This window comes from Ctenopharyngodon idella, chromosome 13, assembly GCF_019924925.1.
Source record: "Ctenopharyngodon idella isolate HZGC_01 chromosome 13, HZGC01, whole genome shotgun sequence".
NCBI lineage: Eukaryota > Metazoa > Chordata > Actinopteri > Cypriniformes > Xenocyprididae > Ctenopharyngodon > Ctenopharyngodon idella.
This window is the reverse complement of record NC_067232.1, coordinates 23724245-23749260: the sequence shown is the minus strand read 5'-3', so window position 1 is coordinate 23749260 and position 25016 is coordinate 23724245. Positions and strand designations below refer to the sequence as shown.

At 36.7% G+C, this 25016-nt stretch overlaps 1 protein-coding gene across 2 annotated transcripts in view; it reads left to right on the top strand.

Annotated features, from left to right (window-relative positions):
- The window catches only part of atrn (attractin), a 77065-nt gene that overhangs the window by 25301 nt on the left and 26748 nt on the right, over nucleotides 1-25016 (top strand). Inside the window, exons 6-26 of one of the 2 annotated variants that reach the window (XM_051918223.1) lie at nucleotides 41-209; nucleotides 319-409; nucleotides 715-964; nucleotides 1921-2104; nucleotides 2850-3004; nucleotides 7095-7179; nucleotides 8890-9110; nucleotides 9215-9336; nucleotides 9468-9603; nucleotides 10831-11012; nucleotides 11156-11375; nucleotides 12110-12295; nucleotides 12531-12779; nucleotides 15289-15426; nucleotides 15524-15617; nucleotides 15811-15863; nucleotides 16112-16206; nucleotides 17491-17569; nucleotides 17681-17838; nucleotides 23546-23607; nucleotides 24497-24575. In XM_051918223.1, coding sequence (XP_051774183.1) covers nucleotides 41-209; nucleotides 319-409; nucleotides 715-964; nucleotides 1921-2104; nucleotides 2850-3004; nucleotides 7095-7179; nucleotides 8890-9110; nucleotides 9215-9336; nucleotides 9468-9603; nucleotides 10831-11012; nucleotides 11156-11375; nucleotides 12110-12295; nucleotides 12531-12779; nucleotides 15289-15426; nucleotides 15524-15617; nucleotides 15811-15863; nucleotides 16112-16206; nucleotides 17491-17569; nucleotides 17681-17838; nucleotides 23546-23607; nucleotides 24497-24575 — 3008 coding nt within the window. Of the gene's footprint in view, nucleotides 1-40; nucleotides 210-318; nucleotides 410-714; nucleotides 965-1920; nucleotides 2105-2849; nucleotides 3005-7094; nucleotides 7180-8889; nucleotides 9111-9214; nucleotides 9337-9467; nucleotides 9604-10830; nucleotides 11013-11155; nucleotides 11376-12109; nucleotides 12296-12530; nucleotides 12780-15288; nucleotides 15427-15523; nucleotides 15618-15810; nucleotides 15864-16111; nucleotides 16207-17490; nucleotides 17570-17680; nucleotides 17839-18968; nucleotides 19269-23545; nucleotides 23608-24496; nucleotides 24576-25016 lie in introns of those variants that run through there. The other variant, XM_051918224.1, reaches the window with a different exon arrangement.

Genomic DNA, 25016 nt, shown 5'->3' with positions numbered 1-25016 from the left:
CCCCTGCACTAGTGACCGTCAGAATGTGTGTGTATTTTAGGTCTGGACTGTTCAATAACTGTACCAGCAAATGTTTCGTTCTGGACACGTGAGGAATACAGCGGGCATGGCTTGGCGCGGGCGTCCCATAAGGCTGTGGTTCATGAAGACGTGATGTGGGTGATAGGTGGACATGTGTTCAACTACACACACTACCAGATGGTGACTGCGTGAGTACACACACACACACACACAAACACAAACACTCTTATCCAAGCAGACACACCATAGGATAATAACTTAACTGGCTCACAGTTTCACTTTCTCCTTTACTCACAGGTTCAACATCTCCTCTCAAAGCTGGATGTCGTTAAACCAGTCTGTCAACTTTGTAACTGGACGCTACGGTCATTCCCTTTCCCTGCATGAGGTTTGTTAATGGATGAGATGTTGTTTAATAGTGTTCTTCTACTCTAAAGTCTTCATTATAATGACTTGACAAAGCCAAAATGCTGTTAACTGTCTGGAAGCACTATTTAACGCTTTTTTTTTTTTTTTTTTGACTCTTTCATTTTCTAGTTTCAGATTATCAGTATCTTACTTAAGTATACAGTATATTTCATTTATGAAATGATTGTCATGTGCAAGTCCATTGTATCTATTCTGAACACACTGAACCGAGACCTGTTTCTCTCTGATCTCTCAAGTTATTTATCTTTGTGTACATACATACAGGATAAAATCTACATGTACGGTGGGAAGATTGACTCCACAGGAAATGTGACATCAGAATTGTGGGTGTTCCACACACAGAGCCAGACGTGGGCTCTGCTAAATCCACATGGTAAAGAACAGTATGCAGTCGTTGGCCACTCTGCACACACCGTCCAACTCAATCCCGATGGATCGGAGCCCGTCATACTGGTCCTCTTCGGACACTGCCCTCTTTATGGATACAACACCCATGTGCAGCAATACAACATTGGTCAGTAGCACGCAGTAGTGATGTCCAAGTACTCGACAAGGCGGTGTGTGTGTGTGTGTGTGTGTATAGATGAGAGAGAGAATATAGTCAAAATTTGAAAAAAAATATTGAGATTTTTAGCCAGCCCTACTTGACAGATAAATCAGCCGAGTACTTTTTGTGTCCTCCTGTAATATATTTTATTTAATTACTGGTCTCTGTTCATATACATGGCTGTTACACTGCATATTTTCCATTTTTTCAGCATCTTGCATCATGCACGTCACATTTGTAAGATGGCCTGTAAAAAAAAGTACCTTTTAAAAACAGGCCCCAGGACACCTGTGTTCTGTTTCATTCAGTCTAGCTGTTTGAAAGGACAAATGCATCATCCCGTGTGAAAGCACCCTAATCCTTTTCAGAAAACTGAGTGCTATCCTGGACTGAAAGTCACAGTGAACAGTTGTGACCCAGTTTCTGTCTGATGAATCAGACCGCTAGGTACCGCAGAGACTGACTCTGTCATTCATCACAAAATTAAAATGAGGCTCCCTTTTGAAATTATTTTTCAATTTGTGTGAAATGTTTTGCAGCTGGGGAATAAAAAAAATCATGATTGATTGTTTCTGTCATTTGTGCGAGGGAGAGGAGACTGGGGCTAGTTTTCACCTTTTGGTTTATAAAAGTGAATGGATGCCAGTGTGGTTTGAAATTAATAAAAACACTGCCAGAGAAAACAAGCGTTTATTCAATTAGGCTTTTGACTCGAAACCTTATAGATGCTGATGTAGTTCTTCCTCAATTGACAGTTATCCCTGTTCTGGCCTGTTTGCAGTAATTATATTTTGAACTCTACTGCCCTCTGGTGTTGTAATGGAAGAGCAACATAAATATTTAACAATTTAGTAGGAGAACCAATTTGTTTGAAGTGTTTCTTCCTTCACTAATTCCTGTACTTTCCACTGTTCCCTTTGCAGTAAAGAACACATGGAGCATTTTAGAGACGGGTGGGGCACTGGTTCAGGGTGGCTATGGGCATAGCAGTGTGTACGACCCACAGACCCACTCCATCTACATACATGGAGGCTACAAAGCTTACAGTGCCAATAAATATGGGCTGGCCGGTGACCTGTACCGCTATGATGTGGACCAGAAAGTGTGGTGCGTTGAATGGGATTACACCTTTTAATTTAACTCTGACTGCATTTTCACTTGATCAATTTAAGGCTATACCTAAAATTGAGTTGCTTTTTTAAATTGAATATCATGTAAAAGAAAAAAAAACTCTTGCAATTAAATGAAATAATATCACAAAATATTACCTCACTGATATATGGAATACACTACCGTTCAAATGTTTGAGATCAGATTTTTTTTTAAAAGAAATTAATGCTTTTATTTACTTTATTGTTTTTGCCATGAAGATAGCCTCAGATGCTGACATGGCATTAAAAAGCTATATTACTATTCATTAAAGAATCCTAAAAAACTGAATAAAAGTTTTGACAAAAAATAGGCAGCACAGCTGTTTTCAACATTGATAATAAGAAATGTCTCTTGATTACCAAATCAGCATATTAGAATGAATACGGCTTATATTTTAAAATATATGTAAATAATCTAAAACAACTTCTTTTAAATAATATTTCACAGTATTGTTTTTACTATATTTTGACAAATAAGTAAAGCTTTAGTGAGAAAAGAGACTTTTAAAAACATTAAAAAAAAAAAAAAATCTTACTGACCTCAAACTTTTGAAAGGTAGTGTACATTCATAGTACAATGTGCATGGTCTATACTACAAAAATAGTGAGTATTATGCTAGTGCACTATTCTGAACATAGTCTGACTTCATTCTGTTACTTTCTTTGGGTTTCTGCTGATGGTGTTGCTGATTGGCCTGTAGGTTTATTCTGAGGGACAGTGGTTTTTTCCGTTACCTCCACACGTCGGTGATCGTTGGCAGGAACATATTGGTGTTTGGAGGGAACACACACAATGACACCTCAATGAGTCACGGAGCGAAGTGCTTCTCCTCAGACTTTATAGCGTACGACCTGGGTGAGTACCAAACACAATCTTTGTCACTGGAATATTCAAATCACACATCCCTTGTACTTCTGTGTAGGACTGGACAGCATGACAATATGTAATGTAACTTAAGGCCCGGGTATACTTCATTTTCCGTGTTCAGCTCCGTACTGGATACAGCCGTGTCCGCACAGCTTTTAAAGTACACACAACCGCGGATGGACGCGTTCGAATCATGTGCAGTACAATTGCATTTTTATGCCAGACGTCAGAGGGCAGCACTGAGTTGTGTCATTTACAGGACATCTGCTCGGAAGGACAGAAGAAGCATATCCGCCATTGCTTACAAAGTTTAGAACAAGAACCAAAACAAAAACGTTGGAGAAGGAGATGCTGCTTTGTTTACTGTTCTTTCCACACACTTCTCCGGCTGCTGCACAGTACATCACAGTTGTGTGTATTGCCACCTAGTGGACTCTTCTGTCTCAACATTCACCTTTGTTGTACGCTCACTGTCCGTGCGGTCCCAAAAATTGGGACCCTCCCGATGATGGAAATTGTCACACGGACTGTGCGCAGATCATCGTGGAACACGGAGTGCTGAAGTATACTTTGGGCTTTATCCAATCACAATTAGGAATAAGTTTTATTCTTGAGTCTTTTGTTTTGAAGATAATGTGATAAAGATAAAGGCCTGTTTACACCAACTCAAATGTTGGACGCAAAAATTCTGTCTGATTTTCGCATGCTGTTTGTCTGTTCAGCCAAATGTGTAAAAACTGACAGGCTGGCTGAATGAAACTGCAAATTCACTTTGTGATAGTAGGTGGTGCTTATAGATAAGCAGAAATAGTCCTGTCAACCAGCTCCACAAAGTGCTTCACAACTTTTCTGACACCTGCTTGTCACAGAGAAGAAAGGAAGTCAAACAATATCTCTTAAACAGATTATTTTTGTGTTCGCAACACCAGATACAAGAGCCAGTTCTGGATTTTTTCCTGTTATTTATGAACACTTAGTTTTATAGATTGTTTGTTAGTGGCACCAAGTTTTGTGTACCAGCAGCAGCGGCAAAAATACAACAGAACTGACAGAAAGGGCAAATCTTACTGGTTGTCCAGTTTTCTTAGCAGTGTGATGGAAAAAAGATGAGATAACACCTCTCCATTAAAAAAAAAAAAATCTACTGCATTGATGGTTTGTGACTATTCGTGTTGATCTAAACAGACACGGTAACAGTCGTTCTTTCAAAATATAATGTTTATTGCACCAATTTTTCCGCAACAAACATTTTGTCTTGGTGTGATTTTTATTTAATTATAAACATTTTTCTGTTGCATCCGTCAAGTTCCAAATAAAGAGACATTTTTCAAATTAGATTAGAAGGACGTAATTCACTGAATATCCAAAAATGGGTTTTCCCAAGTTGAATTTCCAGCAAAAAAACATACTAAATTATATATGATTATGGTTTTAATTTTGGTCAGCCTGCCACGACTTTTCAAGTTCTATACCATTGACTTCCTGCGTCCTCTCACTTATGGCTTCATATATATCACAATATTGAGCAGCACTAGCGCAGAAACCGTAATTGGATTTCAGTGCATGTAGCAGCAAGCCATTAGAGACTGAAATACTCTCATCAGGGGGGCTCTTGCAGAAGGATGCGTGATCTTAAAGCCATTATTTTATGAGTGACACATTCGAGTTTTGTAATCTCCAGGGATCGGAGACATGCCTGTCTGCTTGGATTCGCTTTTCATGTAGATAAGGGATGCTATGATGTCAGACTAGACGCACTACAAGCAGAATATAATGTGTGGGTGGAAATTTAGAGTGTCTTTGAGAAGTTTGTAGTGCCTGTATAATACACATGAAGCTTCAAACACATCAGACGTGTCTCTGTTTGCTTATTCATCATTATATATCACTCCTCTTCTAAATTTCTCTCTCTTGTTCTTCCCATGCCAGCTTCTCTTTAGAGATGCAGGCTAGTGCTGTGGTAATCTGTAATTAAGTAGAGGCCTGTCTCGGCCCTGAGGGTAATTGCTCTGTCCTTACGAGCTGAACTCAATTATACTGCCCCACACCAGGATGCTGTGTTCGATTTTTCAGAAAGTTTGCCAGCAGAGGGCAGTGACTTGTCAAATACACACTGCACTAATAGCAATAATTTCTCTTCATGCTTCTCTTACTTCAGTTAGATTAGCCACTAACTTCTATTTAACATGTAGAAAAGAGATCATTTGATATTAAAGGGATAGTTCACCCTAAAATTAAAATTAAGTCATCATTTACTAGGGTTGCAAAATTCCAGGAATTTTCAAGGCTGGAAACTTTCCATGGGAATTAACGGGAATATATGGGAATATATGGGAATTAATGGGAATTAATAGGAATAAACAGGGAATTGCAGGTTAGCCTATAACAGGTAACTTAAATGTAGTTGAAAAAAAAAATCTTGCAGCATAATTTTGGTAAAAACAACCAGATTTTATGCAATTTCAGTTTTTCAATTTTTACCCTGCACATTCCTCAATCACATTCACACAGCACAATACTTAATGCAGGGCTATCAAGGCCACACCCCCTACATGCACTGTGCATTCCTCCATAACATGCACATTTGATCAAAAATACAGAAAAAAACAGCAATATTGTGAAATATTATTACAATTTAAAATAATGGTTTTCTATTTTAAAATATATTAAAATATAATTTATTTCTGTGATGCAAAGCTGAATTTTCAGCATCATTACTCCAGTCTTCGGTGTCACATGATCCTTCAGAAATCATTCTGATATGCTGATTTATTATCAATGTTGGAAACAGTTGTGCTGCTTTGTTAGAAAAGATTTTTTTATTTTGAATAAATGCTGCTCTTTATAACTTTTTATTCATCAAAGTATCCTGAAAAAAGTATCACAGGTTCCAAAAAATATTAAGCAGCACAACTGAAATTTCCATATTAGATATATTAGAATGATTTTTTTTAAGGATCATGTGACACTGAAATAAATACCACATGCATAACTATTGCTGCAATAAAAATACATTTATTTTACACATTTATTAAATTAGAATTAATTGGATGCAAAAAAGAAATAACTGTTATTTCATGTTATGACGAGACTAAATGTTTATATTTATGTTTGTATATATTTTATATAAATTTACAAATCTCCCAAAATTTCCAATTAATTCCCATAAATTCCCATATATTCCTATAAATTCCCATTAATTCCTGTTAAGTTTCCAAATTAGAATATTTCCAAAATTCTCCAGGTTAAGTTCCCGCCGAAATTTTCTGGAAAGTTTCCGGAAATTTACCGGAAACTTTCAGCTCCTTTGCAACCCTATCATTTACTCACCCTGGTGTTGTTCTAATGGCTGTTGAAGACACAGAAGACCACAGATAACCAACAGCCAAGGTCTGGATTTTTGTTAAATACATTAAATTTCAGTTTATTTTTCAACAAACCCCTATTGTATACCCCTAGAACACTTGGAACATACAACGTCACAGAGGACCATTCTGTGGTATTCTTGCGTGTTTTTTTTAAAAAGCTTGATGCTGCTTTCTATTCACTGCCATTATATAGACGAGCGCAATCAGGGCTTTTTTTTTTTTTTTTTTTTTTTCCCTCCCTTTGTGGTCTGAAAATGCAAGGAGGGCATACAGCATAAGAACAACACCAGGGTGAGTAAATGATGCCTTAATTTTCATTTTTAGGTGAACTATCCCTTTAAGGTTCATCTCAGAAAATGCATCCAGGTAATTTTACAAAGATGCAAGTGATAAAAGTACTTTCACTTTTAACCCAAATTTTGTGGTATTAAAATGTTACCTAGGTTTAGTGTACGAGTAAAGGTGCCTTATAGCCCCTGTACTTCTTCACAGGTCATCAATTTATGTATAGCCCCAGGATGAAGGTTGGTCTTATGAATATTAATTGGGTAATGTGAGGAGAGATTACTGAGCAATGATTAGTCTTAGCTAATTAATATTCATGAGCTCAGTCTTCTCTATAGTGATGTCACTAAAGTGTGTTCCAGCAGCACTGGGTGGATGTGTCTGAAAGGAGATTCACTTAATGTCTGCCATTTTCTGTTTTCTAGTTTGTGATGAGTGGACTGTACTGCCCAATCCAGATCTTCACCATGACGTCAACCGTTTTGGCCACTCAGCTGTGTATCACAATGGGTAATCTCAATGTTTTATATGCCCTCGGTAAACATCTAGTCTCACTTATAATAGCTTGTTTTGGATTAAACATTACGTACACTATTGTAAAGGATTAGTTAGGGTTATATGCACTGCCAGAAGCTTAGGTCAGTGTTTTTTTTTTTTTTTTTTTTTTTTTAATTAATACTTTTATTAATCAAGAATGCATTAATTTGATCAAAAGTAAGAGTAAAGACATTAATAATGTTAAAAAATATTTTTCAAATAAATGCTGTTCTTGATCTTTCTATTCATCAAAGAATACTGAAAAAAAAGATCAGTTTTCACAAAAATATTAAGCTGCACAACTGTTTTCAACATTGATAATAATAATAAATGCTTCTTGAGCACCAAATCATCATATTAGAATGATTTCTGAAGGATCATGTGACACTGTAATTCAGCTTTGCCATCACAGGAATAAATTGCATTTTAAAATATATATTAACAATTATTTTAAATTATAATACGGTTTCACAATATTACTGTATATTTGACCAAATAAATGCATTAAAAAAAAAATCTTACCTGCTCAAACTTTTAAACGATAGTGTAACTTTAAACTCTACCAACATTTGTGCTATGAATACCACAGGAAATAAATTTGACTGATTCTCTCAATATCTAAAAACGAAATGAATGTCTTTTAATGCACTTTCATGGGAAGTCTGTGGCAGTAATATACATTAACTGGAATTATTGTAAAACAATTTTTGTTTCAAAATTATAGTCTTGACACTGTGTTTCAATGAGGCAAGTGTGATTAGAATCATATTTTACCTTGTCTGCTTAAAGTTAAATCTGTCTAACACTGTTATGACCATGTAAACCCATACTGTATTATGGAAAACGATGTTTCATATGAAAATACCGGGAAGGGACATCACGTAACCAAATGTTCATCAAACTAAATATCAAACCCACCTCAAAAGAATGATTTACAACTCATCATTTGTACTGAATAATTCAGTTAAGTGATTTAACAAAATACGAGCATCATATTTTTGCTTTTAAATCCTCTGTTAACTTGCCATACGAACTGTAAACAGGCTGTTTGCTTTATTACAAACAGCTGAAATGATTTCCTCAGCTAATTGACAGCATCCCACTCATGCCTAAGTTGTATCGAGTCCTGAATATTCCTCTTTGAAAGTGTTTCTAATTCTGTGATATTTGAGCACTGTCACAGTAAATATGAAGTCTATATTTAAATCTGCCTGTAATCTCTTTCCGTACGGATTAGTCAAATTAAGTCGTAATTCAGAATCATTATTCATAAATAACACATCTTATTATTAGTGCTTCAAATTGCTAGCTAAACCAACAGTCTTTAACTGCACATATCCACACACTCTAACAGAAGACTTTCTCCTGTGAGATTTTGATGTAAGCTCACTGTGATCTGTAGTCTTGCCCATGGTTCCCAGCATCATTGTCAGTGCCGATATGACCATTGAGTGACCCCTCTGTGGGGAGCTGTGGTACAACACAGCTTTTCCTGTTTGACTTATCTGTCTCATGTGCTTTATTCATCACTCCTCCCAACTTCCTTTGTTATTCCTCATTCATGCTGCCCTCTTTCTCCTCACCCTTCATCTCTCTCCCCTCCCATCTCATTCTTTCAGATATATGAGAGGTTAATCTGTGTCTTTCTTTGTGTGTGTGTGTGTGTGTGTGTGTGTGTGTCAGGGTGATGTACGTGTATGGAGGCTTTAACAGCCTGATGCTCAGCGATTTGCTGAGGTTCACCCCTGCGAGCTGCGCTGCTTTCTCTGAACATCTGGAGTGTGTGACGGCTGTGCCTGGCGTGAAGTGTGTGTGGAACTCCTCTGCTTCCACCTGTATGTCCTGGGAGGCAGTGGCACCCAATGACACAGAGCGCTTGAGAAGCACCTGCAGTCCCAGAGGGTGTAAGTGAAGGGAACATAGAGGACGTCTGCTTCATGTGTCTCTTTAGAACTATTTGGACTGGATTACATTTCATTGTATGCTGTAATTTATGCGTGTTTCTCAGATGCAGATGGTGAAAAGTGTGAACAATATTCAGACTGCTACAGCTGTACAGCCAACACCAACAGCTGCCAGTGGTGTGCACCGCTCTGTGTGTCTGGTCATAGTAACTGCACCAGTTCCCTGGTAAGAATGAACATTTAATATGCCGTGACTTGGAGAAGAGTGTGTGAAAGAACTTGAAATTTTCAAAAAAATTCAGTTAATGAATTTATAATTCTTTGCTCTGACATATTTAATCTTTGTACCGGCTGCAGGGGGGGATAATGGAGTATGAGGCATGTCCAAAGGATAACCCCTCTGTGTGCAGCAAGAGGACCAGCTGTAAAAGTTGTGCCACAGATCAGAACTGCCAATGGGAGATGAGAAACCAAGAGTGCACTACCCTGCCCGGTAATGAACACGAACGATGTGGTTTAACTGTTTCTTTGATATTCAAATCATATCTTATATGATTTGAATGTCATATGATGTATGAAGCAAATCATATCTTTAAAATTAAAGGGTTAGTTCACCCAAAAATGACATTTCTGTCATTAATTACTCACCTTCATGTCGTTCCAAACCTGTAAGACCTTTGTTCATCTTTGGAACACAAATTAAGATATTTTTGATGAAATCCGAGAGGTTTTTTTATCCCCCATTGAAAGCAACATAATTACCGGCATTCAAGGTCCAGAAAGGTATTAAAGACATTGTTAAAATAGTCAATGTGACTGCAGTGGTTCAACCTTAATGTTATGACGTGATGAGAATACTTTTTTGTGCGCAAAAACAAAACTACGACTTTATTCAACAGTCTCTTCTCTTGCCTGTCAGTCTCCTACGCAGTTGACGCAGTGCAGCGCTTCTGTGTTTACGTCAGAACGCTGGGTCAGTATTGGCCGACGCTTTTCACGTGAGCACCACAATGTATGTGTGTGAAGCTGACGCAGGAGCTGGCCAATACACTGCATCAACGGCATAGCACCATCAAAATAAATGTCTGCCGTGCCGTCAAAATAAGTCACAACAAGAATTGCAGTTTACGTCACTTCAGAGTTCCTACTGTCTGTGCAAATGCAACCAGGAAAATGGCCCTAGGGGAACATTAGTTCTCAGGAAACCACCCTGGTGGCTAGTTCCTAGAACTAAGTTCCTAGAACAACCCAGTGCAAAAGCCCCTATTATACCATGCATTTGTTTACTTTTTTATTATTATTTAAAGAAGAAACCAAACCAATGAGTTGACATTTGAGGCTAAATGCTATAGAAAAGCAATAAAAATATCAGACTGTTTTCAGCTTGTTTTTTATTTTTATATAAAATATGGCATGCAGTTGCTTCAAACAGTGGTATAAAGCTATTCAAAACATCATTCAATGTAAATTGTGATAATCATAATTAATAATCACAATTTCAAGGGAATAATCGACAATTAGGATTTTTGTCATAATCGTGCAGCCCTAATGTGTTGTCTTCTATGTCAAATACTTGTATTTATTAAATTAATATCATCATCATTTATGATGGACATTTATGGTCATTTTGGTGTCATTTTTGCCCCAAGCCCTGTTAATTTCCAACCCTGCTCGTATGTTAATCTGGAGCTCTGATATTTGTATAATGTTTGTGTTTTAGGGAGTATCTGCGGGGAGAGTTGGCACCTGGTGGGGAATTCATGTCTAAAGCTGATCACAGCCAAGGACTCGTATGACAACGCTAAACTGGTGTGTCGTAGTCACCAGGCGGTGCTGGCATCTCTCACCACACAGAAGAAAGTCCAATTTGTCCTCAAAGAGATGCACAACAGATCATTGCAAGTGAGTTTGTGGCACACTTTCATAATCTTTGGTCTTCATAACATGTAGTTTCTTTGTGGTGTTGTCACCAGGGGGTCTGCTTTGGATGCAAAACCCTTCAAATGTTAAACTGAATTAAATATATATTGTCTTGTGCGCTGCAGTCAAAAGCACTTATCACCCCATGGGTGGGTCTGAGAAAGATCAATGTCTCCTACTGGTGCTGGGAGGATATGTCCCCCTTTACCAACTCCACGCTGCAGTGGTTGCCGGGCGAGCCCAGTGACGCTGGTTTTTGTGGGTACCTGGCTGAGCCCACGTTCAACGGACTGAAGGCGGCAACCTGTGTCAACTCTGTGAATGGGAGTCTGTGTGAACGTCCAAGTGAGAAAGATGCACATATACACATACAGCATTTACCAATATAATTTTTCTGATTAACAGAACTCTTTCAAAAATATATTATATTATTATTATTATTATTATATTATGTTATAAATTGCCTATTGGCATTTAGATATTTAATAACCTGTAATTATATTTTATATTAGATTTGTTACATTTAATATTTTACTAATATTTTATATAATAATTTTATATTATTTTTTGTTTTCAAAAATTATATTATATTATATTATATTGTATTATATTATATATTGCCTATTGGCATTTAGATATTTAAAAACCTGTAATTATAATTATATTTTATATTAGATTTGTTACATGTAATGTTTTACTAATATTTTATATAATTCAAAATTAGATATTTAATAACCTGTAATTATAAATATTTTTATATTAGATTTATTACATTTAATATTTTAGTAATATTTTATAAAATAATTTTATATTATTTCTTGTTTTCAAAAATGATTATATTATATCATATCATATCACATATATCATATCATATCATATTATATTGTTGTATTTTGCCTATTGGCATCAGTTATTGAAAGACCTTTTATTACCTGTAATTTAATAAATCAGTTGAGCTTTATTATTTGTGTTTGTTTTTGATATGAGAATCTTTAAAGGACTTTTTTTGTATTCAATCCCCTTTTTTTTCTCTCTTGTACCTTTTCTTTCATTCTCTCTCTTTCTCTCTGTTCTTGCAGCGAACCACAGTGTGAAGCAGTGCCGGACGCCCTGTGCCCTGCGCTCTTCCTGCAGCGAGTGCACCAGTGGGAGCTCAGAGTGCATGTGGTGCAGTAACATGAGGCAGTGCGTGGACTCTAATGCTTATGTGGCATCCTTCCCCTACGGCCAGTGCATGGAATGGTACACCATGAACAGCTGCCCACGTACGTCTGGCTCTCATTTAGTAGATTCATGCCTGTCAGCCTGTGTCTTGTTTTCTCTTTGTAAATCAAAGATTGAACATTGGCACGTCATGTGTTTATTGACTTGTAATGAACAAAGCAGTCTTTTCAACTGACATAAAATCAATTCAGATTAATAACACTACTGTCAAGGGTTCATATTGAGATGATTGCATTGCATGACCCCCTTTGATAAACTGATGTGTTTTTATTGTAGCGGAGAATTGTTCTGGCTACAAGACCTGTGGTCACTGTTTGGACCAGCCTGGCTGTGGGTGGTGCACTGATCCCAGCAATACAGGACGAGGCCAGTGTATAGAAGGCTCTTACCGCGGTCCAATCCAAACACTGTTTCACGCTCCTTCATCTTCAGGCCCCTCCCTCATTCCTGCCCCTCAGCCAATGCTGAACGTGAGCTTGTGCCCATTAGAGGGCAACTACAACTGGTCCTTCATCCAGTGCCCAGGTAAAACTTATGTGACTTATGTAAGGAGTTGTTTTGCAAAGTTACTTATAGTAAGCAGAATGTCTACAGTTGACCATCAAAATAGTGTTACCCGAAATGTCTCTTTGACTCTGATCTACCTAAAGTGTATATAAAATTAAGCAACATTGTGAATAATTATTGTGCTTTTTATTTGGCTATTAATCTTCCTAATACTAGTTTCACAGTCCCGCCTTGTCTTATCGACTTGTGGTGTAAGACCTTTAAGACTGATGTTTTAATAACATCTCAGTGTTTCCCATTAATTACCCAGACTATGGCGGCCCTCTATAGTCAAATCTGTGCTGTCATAGTTTCATAATGAACCAAAAATATTTTAAAACTTCGTATAATAACACAAAAGGTCTCTAATGTTGTTTTGTGCCATTGCTTTGGCAAAGTATCTGTCAAACAAGCTAAATTCAAAAGCGCAATGTGGCTTCTGTGTTCTTATCAAATCGCAATTTAATTAAATAAGTATATAGTCTGTTTACGCTGCGCGTTTCAAAGCGAAGAGCGTACTTTGCTCAGGCGATCAGCTCGTGATTTGGTGTTTTCTGCATCTCAGAATGGCTCAGTTCACAGTGAATTAACATTTTTGATCATTATTTTCACATTTGCATGATTTCCAACATTGTTGTTGGAAGATAATTACAGTATTTCATTAGATTTGTAATGAGACGCGTTTGTAAATGGTAGTTTTTCGTCTAAATAAAAGCTGCAAGTGTAGAAATTAGGACAAAAATATTATAATTTCCCTATAGCATAAAGTAAAATAATATACTTATGAAATATTCATTTTTATTTATTTTACAGTACATATCTTTTACAATTTATGGCTATTACTGTCGTAGGAAAAAAAAAATATTATTATTATTATTATTATTATTATTATTGTTTAGGGGTGTAACGATACACTCAGCTCAAGATTCGATACGTATCGTGATACTGGGTTCATGATACGATATGTGTCACGATATTTTGAACAAAATTAAAAAATGAGACTGAAATTCAAATAGCGGATTTATTTCCAAAACATTAACTATTTTCAATAACTTTGTTGTACATACAACTTTATAAAGAACTTACAATAATTCAAGATTTAATCAAACCTTCTGTATGTAAATTAACAAGTGACTAGGTGTGTCACTGAACAATAAAACTGAATTTTAATATGAAATTAGAATTAGGATAGCTGAAACCTAAGAGAGAACTGAACCTGAAAATACAGAATTACATATACTTATAAATACAGTACTATACTTATAAATAATGTAAGCCCTTTTTTACTAGTAAAATTAGACATTTGGCATTATCAGGACCCACAAATATTGCCCGTTGCATTATTATACATTATATTTAACATTAAATATAATAGTTTCATGTAGTACTGTTACTGAAACTCTAAAAACGTTCTTTTTTTCGAACGCAGTACATTCGTGCTTTCATTGCAGGTATTTGTTGAATCTACTTTCCACAGACAAGCCACCCATGCAGATTATACACTTTCATGATGACAAACAACAATCTAAAATGCTTTGAAGAATCATACTACTAAAACTAAATATATGATATTGTGAGTTAAATTATGCTTTCACTTCAAGGAGTGCCTCTTTAAATGATGTTTGCACTTTCGCTTTGAGTAGAGCCGCTCCAGCACGTATGTGCTTCAGATGATCAATGACAGTTGTAATCGCAAAGCGTGTCAAAATGACTATTCCCAAAATTTAAATTCTTTCTTCATTTACTCACCCTCATGTCGTTTTCGCGTGTCGCGCACACACGTACTGTATATTGAACGTCCGTGTTTGTAAATCTGTTCATCATATAAAGCCATCATGTCTCCTCAGAAGAGTTGGATTTAGATTAGACCATTCGATTTATTATATTTACGATGCCTGTTGACATTTTTTGGATCTTTTAAGTTTTAGGGGAATTGACTTTAAATGGAAGGACAGAAATCTCTCAGATTTCATAAAAATATCTTCATTTGTGTTTTGAAGATGATCAAAAATCTTATAGGTTTGAAACGACATGAGGGTGAGTACGTGATGACAGAATTTACATTTTTGGGTGAATTATACTTTATAAATACAGTAAGCTGAATCTTGGATAAAACTAACTCTATATCGCAAGTCATAATGTTTACATCAACGATACATATTGTCGCATTTTTATATCGCAATATCTCTATAAAACGATGTTTCGTTACACCCCTATTATTACTATTATTATTATTTTATTCTAATTGTTTGGCTTGCTAAAACACCAGTGTAAATGCAATGTAGACTGAGACACTATATCACAACTAAAAAGAGGGCTGAAATCATCAAATAGCTGAAAAATACAGCTTTTTAAAGACATATTGCACTGGCTCTATTTGTAGCTACTTTTATCGCATTTTGACTTCAGATAGTGTTGCATTTTTCTACAATTGTTCTTGTTTTCTTTAAATGTATCAGTTTAATCGGTCTGTTCCTCTCTCGTGCAGCGTGCCAGTGTAACGGACACAGCTCTTGCGTCAACGAGAGTGTGTGTGAGAGATGCGAGGACCTCACCACGGGCAAACAGTGCGAGAGCTGCATCTCCGGTTACTATGGTGATCCCACAAATGGGGGCAGCTGTCAACGTGAGTCTAAACACAAGCCCATGCCAAAATACATTTGACTTTTGTGGGCCATTTGATCGGGACTCAGCTGTATATGTGTTTTGTTGGTCATTTGCAGCGTGTAAGTGCAATGGCCATGCCAGCATGTGTAACTCTAACAATGGCAAGTGCTTCTGTACCACCAAGGGCATCAAAGGAGACCGCTGCCATGTGTAAGTGTACACACACTCACACACACACTCTCATTCTGCCTCAGTCTCTGGAGGTTTTCTCCACTCTGCCATTAGAAGTAATTTGTCAAATGTACGGCGGATAGCTTATCGTTATCTTGTCTATATCAAACTCTGTTTCTTCTAATTCTACTCATTTTCGCTCTGAGCTCTTTTGTTTCGTTCTGTCTCTCAGGTGTGAGGTAGAGAACCGTTACCAGGGCAACCCTCTGAAGGGAACATGTTATTGTGAGTATGTCAGTGCAGCGGCTGATGGCTGTTCATATTGTGGCTATTTAGTCATTTAGTAATTTTCAGAACTACTCATTTTGTCCTTACCTGACTGATCCAGACAGAAACTACAAACCTGTGCACGTTTCTGTCAATCTGTGAAAATATCCTGATTTTAATGTCTCAGAGTAATACTTTTCCAATATTATCTCTCATTCATTTTCTTCTCTCACACACACAACTATATCTTTATCTCCGACACACAGACACGCTGCTGATAGACTACCAGTTTACCTTCAGTTTGTCACAGGAGGACGACCGGTACTACACTGCCATCAACTTTGTGGCAACTCCGGATGAGGTGCGTTACGCTGAAAAGACTTGTTTTCACATGTTTTTTTTCACCAAAGTACATTCGTGTTCAACTAGGTGTCAATAAATCAAGACCGACATCTTACCTTGATTTGTAAACGCGACTGATCTTGATATGATAAAATTGAAAACTAATTTAATTTTAGTTGTACATTTGGTGTTATCATCAATAAAGATTTTCATACATTTATTCAGCACTTCACTGTTGAACAGAGGAAACTGTACATCATGAGGGTGGTTTACCAAGGACGTGTTCTTAAGTTAAAATTAGGTAGAAACAGAATGCAGCAAATTTGTGTGTATTACTCCCATACACCGTTGTTTATGTATTTACAGTGAGATCTGCCTTTTACATTTTTGTGTACTGGAATAGATTATATAAATATTTAAAATAGGAAATATATTAAAATAGAAAAATGTTATTTTCAATTTTATTTTAATATTTTAGGCATTTATTTTAATATTTCAATATTGTGGATCAAATAAATGCACACTTGGCAAGCATAAGAGTTTTCTTTCCCCCCCATAAGAGTTTTCTTTGCTGGAAATTCACCCTCAAAATATTCTATATGTTACATAAGTTTGGAAACATTAAAAATTTTTTAATGTTTTTGAAAGAATGCTCACCAAGGCTGCATTTATTTAATCAAAAATGCAGTATAAACCGTAATATTGTGAAATATTATTACAATTTAATATAACCCTTTTCTATATTAATATATTTTATAATGTAATTTATTCCTGTGACGCAAAGTTAAATTTTCAGCATCATTACTCCAGTCTTCAGTGTCACACTAGTATGATGATTTGCTGCTCAAGAAACTTTTTTTTTTTTATCATTATCATCGATTATTATTTTGTGGAACCTATGATGGCATTCAAACATTTGTTTTAAGTTAAAAAAGAAAAAGAAAAAAAAGAAATTGCAAATAAATGCTGTTCAGTGAACTTTCTATTCATCAAATAATCCTGAATAAAGTATCACCATTTCCACAAAAGTATTAAGCAGCACAACTGTTTTCAACATTGATGATAATCAAATCAGCATTTTAGAATGATTTCTGAAGGATCATGTGACACTGAAGTCTGGAGTAATGATGCTGAAAATTCAGCTTTGCATCACAGGAATAAATTACAGTTTAAAATACATTAAAATAGAAAACAGTTCTTTTAATTTGTAATATTTCGCCATATTGTAGTTTGAAATAAATCAAAGTGAGCATTTCATTTATTTATTTTTTTTGTCTGAATGTCTTTTGGATTTCTCTTGCAGCAAAATCGAGATCTGGACATGTTCATTAATGCCTCGAAAAACTTCAACCTTAACATCACATGGGCAACCAGCTTTGCAGGTATGGACCCCCCACATGTGTTCAATATTGTGAGCACATCATAAATGATCTGTGTGTTCAGTTGAATCTCTCTTTCTTCCTCTCACCCTGCATTTCTTCCTTTCTGAGCAGCTGGGACTCAAGCTGGTGAGGAAATCCCTATAGTCTCCCGCAGCAACATAAAGGAGTTCAAGGATAGTTTCTCTAACGAGAAGTTCGATTTCCGTAGCAATGCCAACATTACCTTCTACGTTTACGTCAGCAACTTCACCTGGCCAGTCAAAATCCAGGTGAGAGGAGTTATTGGGTTCGATGACATACACAGAGAAAATGTCAGGACTGTGTGTGTGTGAGTGCCACGTAAACATCAGCAGGGGTCTTTGTGTTTTGTTTTGCTATCTTATCCGTTCCTTCCGTCTGTAAATTCACAGAGGCCGTGTCCTTTTTTTTTTTTTTTTTTTTTTTTCATATATCTTTGGCCTTTCTGTCTGGTCTGGAAATGATTTGGCAGAGCTTTCCTTTCCCTCCCTCTTCTCTTCTCCTCTCCTCTCCTCCTCTTTTCCTTTCCCCCTCCTCTCTTCCTTTGCTTTGGAAAGTGATCTAGCTTACCCTCCTGTGCTCGGACGCTGAAACTCAAGAGTTTGTGTTTGATTGTCCGTCCACTATTCTAGAGCACGTTCTCTCCTCAGCTCATGGAGAAAGGGTGAATTTCACAGGTAACGCTTATTGTCTCTCTCGCTCGCCTTTGCCTTCTCTAACTGACCTTTGGATTCCACGTTTTATCTAGCGGAGAATGTTTGTGCGGATCTGAAAGCGAATGAGGGCAGAGGGGTCGCGCTGTGGTAACTCTGGAGGACAGAGGGGCTTTTGTCAGGAGTTAGAGGAGAACGACGAGAGAGTTTGGGTTGGAGAAAAACGCAGCACTCAAAACCTGCTCTGTAAACATGGCAGACTGAGAATGTCAGAAGGAATGTTAAGTTGAAACACATGGTTATTTGAGAGAGAGACTGAGGGAAGAGCCTGAGAGGAATAAGAGAGATCAGAAAGAGGCACAATTCCAGCCTTCTGTTTCTACCTCTTGTTTTCTTTTTGCCTGTGGTCAAAGAGTCTGTATGGCCTGACTGTGTAGTTTTTGGCCGGTGGAGTGGAATGGAAGTGTGTATGCGTGTGAATCTAAACAGGAGTATAGTAGGAGCGTTCATGTGCCGAGTTTCTGTGTGTGAATGTTATTTAAAAGCAAAATTTGGTTGAATCTCACAAAAACATTTACAAGTTTCATTTCACCCCCAAATCAAAAGATTCATCATTTTGCATAAAGAAAACTATTTACTTATTTATTTAGAGATTCACTATGGGTTTGTGCATAATGAAGCTTGGGCATTTTACTTTTTTCATTATTCTCAATGGTTATTCTCATTAGATCGCCATTGCTGGAAAAACATAAAGTTCGTTCTGACTGACAGGGTCCCTACTCCCTGAGCATAGGATATCCGTTGAAGTGGACTTCGCTGACAATTATCATTCATTTGGAATGCCCTGCAGTGTCATCAAAGAAAGGCAACGATGGGGTCGAATTTAAAATACATATACAAAGCACACATTATGCATCTAATGTAATATAATCAAAACTTGTTTATTATATACTTGTATGACTATTGCAGCTATTAATTGGCTATTAACAGATTTGAAGTTGTGCTAACTGTCATGCCACATGAAAATAAATTCTCATTTGGTCAACTATTGGCATACATGTTCTTAATCCATGGGCTTAAAAATTTAGTTCTAGCGGTCTCATTTTGTGCGTTTTCTTTTCCATGCACAGCCGCATAGTAAACACTCCTGAGGTAAATAAAGTAAAATAAAAGATGACAGAGCCTCAGCTGCTTCTTGCCACTTTAACTTTGCCATGCCTATTCATTCAATAGAATATGCTAATGTTACATTAATTGCCATAACCATTCATATAAACTCTAGTTTGTATAGTAATAACAAAATTTATGAATACTCAAATTCATACATAATATCCTCCTATAGTGATAATACACACATTATTTTATATATATAAATCAGTGTAAATATAATGCAGTATAACAAATGCTACCACTGTGTTTAAATAGAATCTAAATAATTGTCCATGAACAATATTTTTTGGCTTAAATGTCACTACAATTTTTTTTTTTTTTTTTGGGTGAAATATGACTGAAGTCACTTTTTTCGACAGTCGTACAGTTGTTGTATTTTGCCCTGTAGAAGCAGATGTTACCCTCCGCTTATTTACCAAGATGAAATGAATATATGGACACATCCACACACACAAAAAAACATTTTTTTCGCCTACGTCTGAAAAAGGGAGGTTTTCTAGTGTTAATCAGTTTAAATAATTGTGTAATAATGTTTATAAAAAAACACCCATTTTACAGAAATAGTTTTTAAAGAATTGATTTAGTGCAAAAATATTGGTACTCACCTCACCCTCATAGTTTTGAAGAATACATCATATTCAGTCTAGCTGCAAAAGTTCAAATATTTAAAAGCACCCGAACCTCAAATCAGAACTCTATGCAGCTCCCGTACTACTCTACATTGGAAACGAATGCTGTTTGTCAGAAACCGTGGAAAGGCAGGTTTAGACATATTTTTGACAGGTTTTGTGAGATTCAACCTCTTTAGAAACATCTAGACTCAACTTTGTTCTTTAAGCCCAGTTTAATGTTCAGAGACAAGTCAGCTATTCATAGGTTGACTTCACAAGGAGTGCGGCTGCATCATGCTTTAAAAACATTGATCTGTTTGTTTGAGCAGTCTGACATGTCAACTTCTACCTCAGCCAATGGCGTGAGATTGGGTGGGACTGCCTGTTTGTGCAAACAAAGGCAGATGGGGGCAGAATGTGTTTGGGACACGTATTTGGATTTTTGCATTTCCTAGTGATGCAGAAATGACACACTTCTCCATTAAACTGACTAGATATTTGCACTTGTTTGATACTACAGGCTTGATGATTTCTTTTTGTATTCAGCTTGATTGTGACATGGGTTTCCGTTAACATCCTCCTTCACAGCCCACACAAAACAAAGCGTATTTCAGTTATACTAAATAGCTAAACTTGGCAGGTGTACTAGAATGTTCTCTCTTGGTTAGTTTACGTAAGCCACATCATTATCCCCAGATTTATGACTAACAAGCTATATTTAGTGTTTACGTCACACACACACCACATGAATGCCCGTGTGAGACACAGGTTGTCATGTGTGAATGACAGTGATAGTCGGATTGCTATTGTTTTATGTTGAATATGTGTGGGTATCAGTGTGTGCTGGAGCTGTGAGTCAGGCCCCGTTTGTCTTTGAGACTGTGTGTCTGAGCATGAGGAGGTTGTGTGGTGTGTGAGAGAGGCCGTATCAGTGCACAGCATCTGCTCAATGAGAGCTCTGTGTGAATTCACCCTCCATGCTGTGGACGTCTGGCATGCTCTCTTTTACCCTGTTCTCTCCCTCTCCCTTGCTGAAAATCCTGTGCTTATTTTGGAAATGCCTAGAGGAATAGAGAGGGAAGAGTAAGCTCGTTTGAAAGCAGGTGAAAGATGGAGAGAAAATGACAGTATTTTAAAGTGGAACTGTCTCGGGTGTCCCCTAGACTCTGCCTTCTTTATGGTACACTGCTTGAGACTGTGCATCCCTAAAAAGAGGGACAGAAAGTGATGTAACTGTTAGAAGCTGTTGCACTGCTAATTTCATGTGGGGAATAGGTCATTTTAAACACTGTGTTAACATAATTGTGGGCTTGTTCCATTTTTCACACTCTGGGTTAGTAATTTAATCAATCCGGGCTAATCAGGTTTTTTTTATTTCATGCTGTAAACCCTTGGTTAACGTTTTCGTTTGCATATTTACAAGGTTAATGACACTGATTGGACAAGTACAGAACACAGTGAGCATGTGACCGGTTTTAATAACAGCTTGACATTGACAATCTTGGTTAATGTTGACTTGTAAATCTCCTCTGGTTGTCTTTATATACACTGTAAACCCGAATAAGTTGGGCTAACTCAAAAAAATTTATGTAACTGATTACCTGATGTTCCTAATTTTAAGTAAGCAGAACTATCAAGTTTTGAGTTAGTAGTACTCATGCATGTTAATTGCTCCTAACTTGAAGTACTGAGTTAGCTAAATCATACATTTTGATAGCAATTAACATAAAAGATTTAGTTTATTAATTTTTTATTTTGAGTTCTTGCAAATCCAATGAGTTATTTATTCTGAAAAATGCTAGAAAGAAAAAAAAAACAGAAGGAATCCACAGAGGAGCGTTTGTCAGGTTTTTTTTTCCTTCCTCAGACACTAAACACAATGTGCAAAAATTATACAAGTGCTGAATGAATATTTAATGAAGCAAGCACTGTAGAAGTTTGATTGGTTGCCAGTTGTTAATAACTCAAATGCTGCAGTGTTTCCACACTCTATATTAGGGGTTTTCAAACTGGGGAGTGTAAAAATGTAAAAATAAATAAATAAATAATAAAAAGTAACATTCAACTAACTAGATTCAAATATATTAAATTATTCAAATAAATAAATAATAATAATAAAAAAATAATAATAAAAAGTGATTTAAATAAAGAATAAAATGATTAAATAAATGCCAAAAAATATTTAAAGAATTGCATTGTAACTAAATACTAAATATTTTATACAAACTAAATATTTTACAAAAATATTTCTCACACATTTATAATACTAATTTTGCTTGCACTTTATTTTGATGGTCCACTTTAGACACTACTAACAATAAGTAACTTTGCAACTACATGTCTACTATCTCTCATTAGAGTATTAGTACACTGTAGTAGACTGTTAGGTAAGGGTTAGGTGTTAAGATGATGATACACGGGGCAACTTTTTGAGGAATGTTGCCGGGTGATGTTTGTATCTGTATATGTAAAATTTGTATCTGGATACTTTAGATCGAAATTTGGTGCCCATTCTCAATGGGAAAGTGCCCAAGCATCATCACTCGCCGACATAGCCCGGCAACATTGCTCAAAAAGTGTATCATCACCTTTAGGGTTCGGATTAGTAGAATAAGTTGACGTGTACTTGCAAAGTTACTGATAGTCAGTTTATTGTCTGTTGGGGGATCATCACAATGAAGTGTTATCAGATATTAAGCAGACAATCTACTGATGCTCTTAACAAGAGTTAATTGACATGTAGTTGCAAAGTTACTTATAGTTAATAGAATGTCTAAAGTGGACCGTCAAAAAAAGTGTTACCCTAATTTTTCCTCCGTATAAATTGGGCCTCTATACATGAAAACATATATAGCTGCCTTTTAAATTTTAGGATAAGAATCCCTCACTCAAGTATGATCATATTTGGGGGTCTGTGGCTCTAAAAGATTAAAAAAATAAATAAATAAATAAGACCCTGCTCCTATACCTTTGATACTGCAATTGGGCTTTAATATTTAAAAAAGTATCAAAACTGTTCTGGAACAGGCATTAATAACCCAGAATTAAATTAAAAATTACATGTATGAAACACTGTTCATTGCTTAAAAGTGCCTTAACCTGATTTTAATAAAGATGCCAGCTCAGGGTTAAGCCTAGTGTGAAAAGCTGTTGCTCTTTTTCACCTCTTGCGCTCTCCTTGTTATTGAAGGACCATCATAGTAACATAGTTGTGCCAAAATAATGTGACTTCTTATTATTTGAATTAGAATGGAGAGTCTGAAACTGTAGAGATGCTCTTTTCTATTGTGTTTGTGTGTGTGTGTGTGTGTGTGTGTGTGTGTGTGTGTGTGTGTGTGTGTTTGTGTGTGTGAGGGAGAGAGCGAGGTTCATGTATCAGCAGGGGGCAGTATTGGTACAGTCAGAAACGAAAACATTCGCTCTCATGTCCTGTTTAGAAAAACTAAAAGCACATACACTCATACATAAGCATGAAAATGAATGTTTTTCTCACTATTTAACACCCGTTTCTCTTTTCTTCTCAGATCGCTTTCTCTCAACACAGTAACTTCATGGATTTGGTTCAGTTCTTTGTCACATTCTTCAGGTAAGACACTTTGCTTGTGTAATAAGCAACCAATTACTAGTGAAGTCTTTATGAACTTCTGAAGTCACAGATATTCTGCCATACTACAGTCTAAATGCTGTACATTTTTATGAAACTAGTTGGAGTGTGTTTGGGGTGTGATATGGCTCTAGGCTCTAATTCACCTCTTGAAGACCTGCTGTAATATGTTATTGATTCAGGAAGCAGGTGGTATAGACCATATATACAGCAAACTCACCCTATGTTTCCGTCACGTACACACTTCATATTACACGCATTAAAAATTTTAGTTCATACTAATTCACAAACAGCAAAAGGGTGATTAAAATATGATAATCACTCAGATGTGGTCATGCATCATGCCTAAGACATATATGATGCACACACTGCACGTAACATACTTACACTAAGCCGTGGCTGTGGTTGGCCGTGGTTCCTCATCATTAGTTATGTCAGCTCAGCCATGATAAATTACACCAACTCTTCATAGCCTTGGTCTGTGTGAGTGTGTGTGGGGGTGAGCTATTCCCAAGACCCAGAGCGAATGTATTTCAGCTCTGCACACACCTGCACTTATAAGGTATAAACATGCACCTACACAGTTGTGATTCCCTCGCATACAGCCCGGTTCTCCTATACACGGGAGGCGCATTCATGAGCTTTGGCCCCGTTACCATGAGGATACCAACACTCCTGGTCTTTAGCACACCTGCGGATGTGAAACTACCTCTAATCCATTAAACATGAGCTGCCCCGTGTGTGTGCTTGAGATGTGATCTTGGCATGGCTCATTGGAACATGGTTGTTTCATTGTTTTCCATAATGGAACATCCAAAAACCTTAACAGTTGTCTTCTTTCTCTCCATTTCCTGTTATGTCTTGTGTGTAGCTGTTTCCTGTCCTTGCTTCTGGTGGCAGCAGTAGTATGGAAGATAAAACAGAGCTGCTGGGCATCACGGCGCAGAGAGGTCAGTGCTGTAACCTCTCCCATGTTACCTGTGGAATCTCATTGACTTTCCCTGCCGCATGATTGTCTACCCAACTCTGAATCATCCTATTAATGTCACATCAGCATCTCTGGATACTGTCAGTCAGGCTGGACAGATCCATCCGCTAGGCTGTTGTTGAAGATTTCCACTAGTAGTTGGTCACTATGGGTTGTTTGTGTGTTTATCAGTATTTTTTTTTATGGCCAATGCTGATGTCTTGAGAGGAGGGTGGTTCATGTAATGTCATTATATACAGTACATACTTTATAAATGCAACTTGATGATTTCTAATATTACTAAAATCAATCAGTTATTTACTGTACACAGTTTTCCTCAGAATTCACAAAATCAAAATTAATGATGTGTCAGTTGATTTTGGAACAGACACAAGAGGAACTAGCATTTCTGGGTAGGGCTGCA